Source organism: Pseudophryne corroboree, chromosome 11 (genome assembly GCF_028390025.1).
Source record: "Pseudophryne corroboree isolate aPseCor3 chromosome 11, aPseCor3.hap2, whole genome shotgun sequence".
Taxonomy (NCBI): Eukaryota; Metazoa; Chordata; class Amphibia; order Anura; family Myobatrachidae; genus Pseudophryne; species Pseudophryne corroboree.
In genome coordinates, this window is record NC_086454.1 from 144,038,347 (window position 1) to 144,047,363 (window position 9,017).

Sequence of the window (9,017 nt, forward strand, 5' to 3'; positions counted from 1 at the left end):
GCTACGATTAAGGGAAAAATTGCTGTTTCCACGCCACAAACTCACCTCCCATATCATTGGGTCAACCCCAGGAGGCCACTGGGAAGAATCAGTGCTAGCAGCAGCGGGTGGTGTTTTTTGTATTTTAGGTTCTACCAGCGAGACCTTGGGAGCAATAACCCGCCAGCTTTTTGAGAGGTCAGCAGTGGAAGTGGAGGGTTTTGATGTCTGGACAAGGGTATGCTCTGGGACAACAGAGACCCGTGTTATAATGATAGGTGTTGGAGTTTCTACTGAAAAGGAAGATAAAAGACAGTTATTGTTTATATATGTAAAATAAACATTTTTTCAATATATGTATATGTCTTTTTTTAATTTTAATCTACATTTATTTATTTTTACAAATTTCTGCCTTTTTTATGGAGAATGTAAACTGGTGGTGATCTTTTTGTCCATAATGATTTATAATTCTGGTCTTCCTTTTACAAGTATGTTTTTCAGTGGAATCACTCACCTTTTAACATAGGAAGTCCAAGTCCCAGTACAGTTGAGGTCTGCTGTACTTGTTGCACCTTTAGAATTTGGTTCTCTGGCTCAATAGACTGGGATTTCCCTTCTTCGAGCCCTTTCTGATGATTCTGTCCCAACAACTCCCACTGCTTCTTCTCAAGCAGAGTCTCGGTTGTAGGCTGTGCGTCCTCTTTATGCCTTTTGATTTGTTCAGCGTTCTGCTCATCTAGCTCATCTAACTCCTCTATCTTCACAATCCTTTCTGCTTCAACATTCTGCTGTTGTGTTAATAAACTTTGCACCTTTACCTCCTGTTGCTTAAGTCTGTTAGCCTCCTGTAACAGCTTTGCTTTCTTTTTCTCTTCCTCTAACAACTGTGCTTCTCTGACTTTCTTTTTCTCTTCCTCCAGAAGCTGTACCTCTCTGGCTCTCCGCTGTTTCTCCTCTAGCAACTCTGCCTCTCTAGCTTTTCGTTGCTCTTCTTCTAGCAGAGCTGCCTCCCTAGCTTTCTGTTGCTCCTCTAAAAGTTGTGCTTCCCTAGCTTTCTGTTGCTCCTCCAGCATCTGTGCCTCCCTAGCTATTCGTTGCTCCTCCAGCAGCTGTGCTTCCTTAGCTTTCTGTTGCTCCTCCAGCAATTGTGCCTCTCTAGCTTTTTGTTGCTTTTCTAGCAACTGTGCCTCCCTAGCTTTCTGTTGTTGCTCCTCCAGCAGCTGTGCTTCTTTAGCTTTCTGTTGCTCTTCCAGCAGTTGTGCCTCCCTAGCTTTCCGTTGCTCCTCCAGCAGCTCCAGCTCCCTAGCTTTTAGTTTGTCTACCTCCAATAGTTGCTCGTCTTTAGCTTCACATTTATCCTCCTCTAGCAGCTGCTTATTTCTGGCTTTCTGTCCTTTCCCAAGCAGCTGTGCATCAATATCCATCTTTAGCCCTTCCTCCTGCATCTTCCCATCGTCGGGCTCTAGTTTATCTTTTTTCACCACTTCTTCCTCACTATGCTGTAGACTCTCATCTGTCATATGCTCGATGTCCTCATTTTTTTCCTTGAACTCTAACATTTTACCCTTTAACACATTCTTTTCCGATCTTGATTTTGTCATTGCTTTGTCCATTTGACCATCTTCATTCACCAGGTCATCTTCTGCCTCTTCCTCCTCCTCGTCATCATCATCCATTTCTTCATCCAACTCTTCTTCTGGTGTCTCCTTTCGAGTAATCCAGGCCTCTAGGATCACACTTTTCTGAGTAGGGCTGAATTGGAGAGATGTAGGATGGGTGTCCAAGATGTGTTGCTTGATATCATTTAGGCTGAGACTTGGTAAAGCTGTTGTACACATCATGCAGTGGAGCTTGTTAGCTTGACAATCAAAATCCATCAGAAACTCTAATCGCAACCACTGCTGAATAGACTCATTCATGTATTGTTCAAGTTGGTCTTTGTCAGGAGGTGAAGGCTGCGGTCGCTCAGGGCCAAAGACATGACGCCATGTTCCTTTAGCAACTGGAGGGAGACGACGTCTTTTCTTTTTAGGACCAGTTCTGGTTTTGACACCCTCTATCAAAAGAGAAGAAAATATTAAGATGACTACTTAAGAAGATGTGATGGAAAACAGCAAAACACAGGGAAAGATACAAAAAAAGGAAGATACAGATAGAGAATCACAGAGAAACATTCATGAAAAATCTTAAGCCTGATGTGTAGTTGGACATAAATATCATAAACCAGGCAAAGAAGGATTTTACCATAATTATGACAATTTCCCTGGAGAAGCAGAATAAGGGCACTAAATATGGAAATAAGCAGCAGAAACAAAAAGAATTTTAAAATAATGTCAAATGTGTAAAGTCATATGGAGGAGAATTCAATTCCCAGCACGGCGATGTAGCTCCCGAGTTAAGTGTACAAAAGTAAAAATCAACAAATTGCGCAAAACATCAAGGAACGCATCCAGCAGGTTAATAAGATAGGTTTCACTATTCCTTCCAAAAATTAAACAGACAAAACCATGGCGCTTTCCTTGGTTACATGTACTCTGCATAGAATACCATCTGTAGCATAAGAATAGTACACCCAAAGTGCAAAAAGTATAGTAGCGTGAAAGTCCCAATATCCTAAAAAAAATAAGCTTAATAACCTTTCGGAAGTACATAACATGTTGTGCGCTTGCTTGGTGGGTATATACAGTGTGCGATAGACCATCTGCACACATCACTCATTGCCATCATGGGTAAGAGGGGCAATTTATTCGCATTGCAAAAAGGGATAATTAAATAAAAATCGGCTTTCAGGCCAAGGGTGGCAGTACAGTATTTCTGAAATAGCGCAGTTTGTGAACTGTTCGCGTGCCTCTGTGATGAAGGTGTATCGTGACTGGACAAATGGAACATTGCGAATAACCAGCGTGGAAACTGCGGAGCACCATGTGCCATTGATTTGAACGGTGAACGTCAGCTATGAAGGTGCATGAGGGCTGACCAACACGCTACAGTGGAGAAGCTCACCGTCAAAATGAACCTGGGGGCTACCAGACGTGTGTCTAAAACAACAATGTCTAGCTGCTGACTGTGCTGCACACAGCGGTTACTATGGCTATTAGCTGGTAGTCATAATAATGTGACTCAACTGTGTAGATAGATGCTGGAAACAGTTCACAAACATAGGACTCGCGGGTACAATTGGGGCAGTAGTTTGGCTGAAGTTACCTATCCAGGCGGAAAACTGGATGTGGGACAGTTTCTATCACTTCATACTTTTCATTGATGTTGAAATATAAAACATCCCTCTCATTAGGTTACAAGGAACCATATAAAACAAGGAGAACAGAAAAGCAGTAATCTCCATCTGACAAAAAGGAACAATACTGTAGAACACTCACATTTTAATACAAAAACAAGCCTACCAATCCAATTATTATTATTATTATTACCAGTTATTTATATAGCGCACACATATTCCGCAGCGCTTTACAGAATATTTTGCCCATTCACATCAGTACCTGCCCCAATGGAGCTTACAATCTATATTCCGTACCACATGTACACACAGACACATTCACATTTTGTTGGGAGCCAATTAACCTACCAGTATATTTTTGGATTGTGGGAGGAAACCGGAGTACCCGGAGGAAACCCACGCAAGTACGGGGAGAATATACAAACTCCGCACAGTTAGGGCCATGGTGGGAATCGAACCCATGACCTCAGTGCTGTGAGGCAGTAATGCTAACCATTACACCATCCGTACTGCCCCAATTAATGGACCTTTCCTGGAAACATGGTCTTCAGATAAATGCTGCTACAGTATATCCCTGTGCTGTTATTTATGGAACCCACGTGGACTGAAACTGCTGGTTTCCAGGACTGTGTTTGTTTCATGTTTGGCTAATACCGTCCAAGTCATCTGGTAGGCGATCCTTAGACCACGTTTCCAGGGGAGGTCCAGTAATTGGATTGGTAGGCTTGTCTTTGTTTTTAAAATGTGAGTATTCTGCAATATTAAATTATAACAATTGTCAGACTACTGCTTTTCTTTACTCCTTGTTGTATATGGTTCCTTGTAACCCAATGAGAGGAATGTTTCCCAAGTCAACATTGATGAAAAGTATGTAGTGACTGAACCAGTGCCCCAAATCCAGTTTGCCTTTAAGATAGATGATAGAGGACTTCAGCTGAGAGTCCTAAGGTGGTCAACTATCTCAAGCATCTATCTCCGAAAATATAGCAATACAAAGGCTAATAAGCTTTTTATTTATTTTTAGGATATTGGGACCTTCACTCTACTAAAACTTTTAAGCACTTTCAGTGTAATACTCTTATGGTACAGATGGTATTTTATGTAGAGTACATATAATCAAGAAAAACACCATAGTGGGTTAATTACAGTACACAACATTTTGTCTCCACGGTTAAGTGCCCAGAGCTATTCAATTGCTGAAGTTGGTTCCTGGTTCCTCTCCTGCAGGCCTGCTAGGACATAAGATGAAGCTGGTTCCAGTTGAACTGCCTCCATGGTTATTATAAAGGTTAAGTCGCAAGGCTACTCCTACCGGTCATCATTTCATAATTATTGAAGGAAAAAAAAAGTCAAATAAGCATCTATAGAAGTGGTCGCTTTGCATAATGGTCCTATTATACAGATAGAACCAGGATTAAACTTCAGGACTTTACTACAACCAGATGAATTTAAACATCCAACGTTATTTAAAAAAAAAAAAAAAAAATGTTTGCCTTGCTGTTCACTTGCTTGCTCATTTCTGTATGGACTGCCATTGTGCTGCTGTATCCAGGCATATTCAGTTCGACAAAATGAACCATCAGGAACCTGAGAAGTGAACAACCACCTCAGTTGGAGCTCAAACCAGTGTTATTTTTCTATTTTTTGTGGAATTACCTGCCCCCTGCTCTTCACTTCCTGCAAGTGTCTGAGCATCAACACATAGGTGCGCATCCCAGCTACCAATAATGACCTCCTTCTCGCAGGGAGTCCAATTAAGAGAATAGGGGTGTTTCTGACGAATGTGTCTTTTGATGGTGCTGAGCTTTAAAGTGGCCAAAGAACTGCCGCACACCATACAAATCATGCTGTGAGAGTGAGCATTGAAGTCCATCAAATACTCAAGTCTCCAGTGATTGTGGTAGTAACGCCGGTGGTCTTTTCCAGGAATGCGGCTATTTCCCGGCCGGGAAGCACGTTCCCCACAGGCCTCTTGCACTGTTCCTCCTGCGTGGATACGGCTTTCTCCACTACTATCTGGGGAACTCCAAGAAAAGGAGGCAGAACCTGGGAAAAGCCCACCAGGATATGAATCCAACGGCTCTGGATACATGGTATTTATTGAACTTGTATCTATAAAAAAGTAAGAGAGTAAGTGGTTACATTTTCAGAGACATACAGAAGATTATCTCTCCACAAAGCTACATAAGGAAGAATCATTTATTCAATTAGAGAGTGTCTGCCTCAGACATAATCCAAAGAAAATAACTGCATCATCCCCTCTGAATAATGCATGCGTTGCTCACATTTAAGTAATGCTCTATTACTGAACTAGTATGGTTTAGAAAACAAGGAATTAATTAGCACAGCGCGTTTTACTGAACGGTGCTATTTCCACGTCAGAGATGCTTTGTACAAAATGTATTGCTTGTTCGGTTAAAGTGAAGCAAGTGGTCTACTGTTTTACATAATAATTTCACCACTGGAGTCACAGTGACTGTTATCTGAACTTCACTTCTCCCAAGCAAGCACAATGGTACCAACTTATGTTAAAGTGCATCATTTATGCAAAGTAAAAACACCAAAACACCTGTCAATATAGACCATGAGTCTTCAACCTGTGGTCCTCCATCTGTTGTGGAACTACACATCCCAGCATGCCCTGTTCAGTTTTAGCATGCCTTAATAGCAAAACTGTGGCAGAGCATGCTGGGATGTGCAGTTCCACAGAAGCTGGAGGGCCGCAGGTTGAAGACCCATGATATAGACAATAATCAATCCCGACATCGCCAAAAGTACCGGTCAGGTAGTTGTAGTAAAATCATAGGCTGCATTCTTATGGATATTTGTTTGTCCCACAAAAACAGCTGTCTGTGTGCAGGCAATGGGCTCACTTAGTAACTGCATAATAGGGAGACAAGTTTCTCTGTACAAAATGACAGGTTTGTACTTTCCTGTGAATGTATAGAAATGGAAAGTCAAATATATTTACGGGTTATGGTCATTAGGTCGACAGCACTTAGATCGACAGTCATTAGCTCGACATAGAAAAAGGTTGACATGAGTTTTTCACATTTTTTTTTACTTTTTCATACTTCACGATCCACGTGGACTACAATTGGGAATGGTAACCTATACCAAGCGCGGTGCACTAATTGGGATGCCCCGTCACTTTACAAAGAAACCGACACCAAAAACAGTATAAAAAAAAAAAAAACTTATGTCGACCTTATTCCATGTCAACCTACTGACCATGTCGACCTACTGACCCATACCCATATTTACTAAGTGAAGCCGCTGCTTCCTGGCGTTAAAGCCTGAAATTGAAAATGACAATGGTGTTCTGGTATTAAAAGCATTGCTCTCTAATACATGTTGGTCTGAAACACCCTGGAAAGCAGCGGTGCAAGTACACCTCTGGGTGGGTTGTCTGTACACATATCACAGCTTTTATGCTACACCGCAGCGCTACTGTCAGGGTATGAAGGAAAAGCAGACAGACAAGGCTATTTGTACATTGTTTAGCAGAAACTGTATTTTTCGTGTGTGTGTGTGTGTGTGTGTGTGTGTGTGTGTGTGTGTGTGTGTGTGTGTGTGTGTAACACACACACACACACACACACACACTAACCCGAATGGTAAATGTATACAAGAGTGACTAAAAGTAAACAAAGTCTCATCATGCATCAACTGAATGAGAGTGTACGCTGAGACTTGTAGTTGCACAGCTGGGGTGCTACATGTTGCTGCCTGTTATAAACAGCGTAGCCGTAGCGCTATCCAGCTACAGCCGGTCTGCTTTCCGCTCGTACCCAGTCACAGCGACTCACACGGCCGCCAGCCCCACTGCCTTGCAGTTACCGCTCCCGCCACCAGGTGTCGCCCACTCCTATTAGGCTCCGCCACTCACCCCCTGCGGCCTCCTCCTTACACAGCATCACCGGACTATCCTGCTCTTGCATGCCGCTCCTCGGTGACGATTCTCCGGCTGGGCCCGCCTGGGGCCCTACCGTTACTTCCGGCTCCTCTTCCTTCTGCTTCGCACGCTGCATGGCTTCTGCCTCTAGCTCTTCCGTCCCGGCTCTTCGGTCGGAGCACACACGACGGCGGTGGCACTGGAGGAGACACAGAGGGCCCGGAATACACGCCGCTCAGCAGCACCGCACAGGAGGGCGGGGCCTCTGCGTGACGCCACGGAAGGGGCGCGGCCAGCCACCAGTAGCGAGCGCCGCACAGGACTGAGGGGAGGGGAGCGCGGCGCAATTGGGCGGGCGCTGGGCTAAATAGCACAGAGGGGTCTGCGGGAGACGGGCGCTGTCACCGGCGGGGCGGGGCCTCGGCATGGCGTCATGTTAGGCGGTTATGGCGCCGCACGGGACGAGGGTGGGCTCTGGAAAAAGGACTGATCCCCCAGGGGCCGCCGTATACCACGTACATGTGTGACTGAGCCTAATAAACGCATGTGTGTGGTGTGACAGCTGTGCGCTGCGCCAACAGCATGCTCCGCACGCCGCACACGGTGTGCTCTGCAGAGGGACGTGTCTGGGTCTATACACATGCAGAGCTTCCCCGCCAGCCTCCACCAGGAGCACGATACTGTTACATGCGTGGGTATGACATGGAGCCTGCATATCCGCTCTGCACACATCCTGCAGCTTCGTGGCGCTGCAGGGTTATCACCATAACAACAGGGCCCATGGTGGGGGGAGATACTGCTAAGGGGCGAGGCGCCACCTGACCTCTGTACAAAGGTTCAGGGCATGTGCTGGACCCGTCACAGAAAATGGCTTCTCAGGCTATCTGCACTTTGCTATGCACATAGCACAGCATTGCGTCCAGCAGATCTGCTATGCACAGCTATCCTACGGTCAGCAGCACTATGCTCTGCACAACACAGAAGTTCAGCAGCTCAGTGCTCTACACAACACATCAGAAATGTAGTAGAGCTAACTTCTTCTGCACAACACTTCAGACGTAGCAGTTTTGTGTTCTGCACAACACATCAAATGACCATCTGTCACCAATGGTAGATGGTTTTGCTATCGATGGGAGAGAACCAATGGTTCTCTGCCATCGATGGCAGCCACGCAGAGATGGTTTCGTTTCTAGACCTAAGGCTTTATGCAGCGTACGTACTAGATGACATGCAAACTATAGTATGAGGTAAATGTATTATAGTGGCACGCATCTTCTCGCTATAACACTTCCTCGCTACCGAGGCGAAGCATACATTGCCCGCGCATATTGGCCTGCTATCTGTTAGATAGCAGCGCCGATATGGACAGGGGCGCAAAGCATACTTGCCTACCTGACCCTCTCCATGAGGGAGAAAATTCTCTGTTCCTGGACTTTCCTGGTAATGTATGATTGCCATCACCTGTGGTGAAACACCTTTCTTATCAATTAACTAGCTCACTACAGGTGATGGCAATCATACATTACCAGGAAAGTCCAGGAACAGAGCATTTTCTCCCTCATGGAGAGGGTCAGGTAGGCAAGTATGGCGCAAAGTCCGTGTGCCCACTCAGCCAGTGTCTTACACGCTGGAGAAGCGGTATCAGCGCACGTTATGCTTCTCCATATCAGATGGTAATACATTTTTCTCTGACGTCCTAGTGGATGCTGGGTACTCCGTAAGGACCATGGGGAATAGACGGGCTCCGCAGGAGACTGGGCACTCTAAAAGAAAGATTAGGTACTATCTGGTGTGCACTGGCTCCTCCCTCTATGCCCCTCCTCCAGACCTCGGTTAGAATCTGTGCCCGGCCCGAGCTGGTTGCACACTAGGGGCTCTCCTGAGCTTCTAGTAAAGAAAGTATTTGTT

At 45.1% G+C, this 9,017-nt stretch overlaps 1 protein-coding gene across 3 annotated transcripts in view; it reads right to left on the bottom strand.

Moving 5' to 3' along the window:
• The window catches only part of ZFTA (zinc finger translocation associated), a 52,849-nt gene extending 44,988 nt beyond the window's left edge, over positions 1 to 7,861 (bottom strand). The window contains exons 1-4 of one of the 3 annotated variants that reach the window (XM_063944904.1): positions 7,104 to 7,861; positions 4,871 to 5,326; positions 494 to 2,035; positions 1 to 269 (exon numbers count right to left, since the gene is read on the bottom strand). The exon at positions 1 to 269 is cut by the window's left edge and continues 274 nt beyond it. In XM_063944904.1, the coding sequence (XP_063800974.1) occupies positions 1 to 269; positions 494 to 2,035; positions 4,871 to 5,326; positions 7,104 to 7,245 (2,409 nt within the window). In that variant the 5' untranslated portion in view covers positions 7,246 to 7,861. Of the gene's footprint in view, positions 273 to 493; positions 2,036 to 4,870; positions 5,327 to 7,103 lie in introns of all 3 variants that reach the window. The other 2 variants (XM_063944903.1, XM_063944905.1) reach the window with 2 other exon arrangements.
• Between the last annotated feature and the right edge of the window lie 1,156 nt (positions 7,862 to 9,017).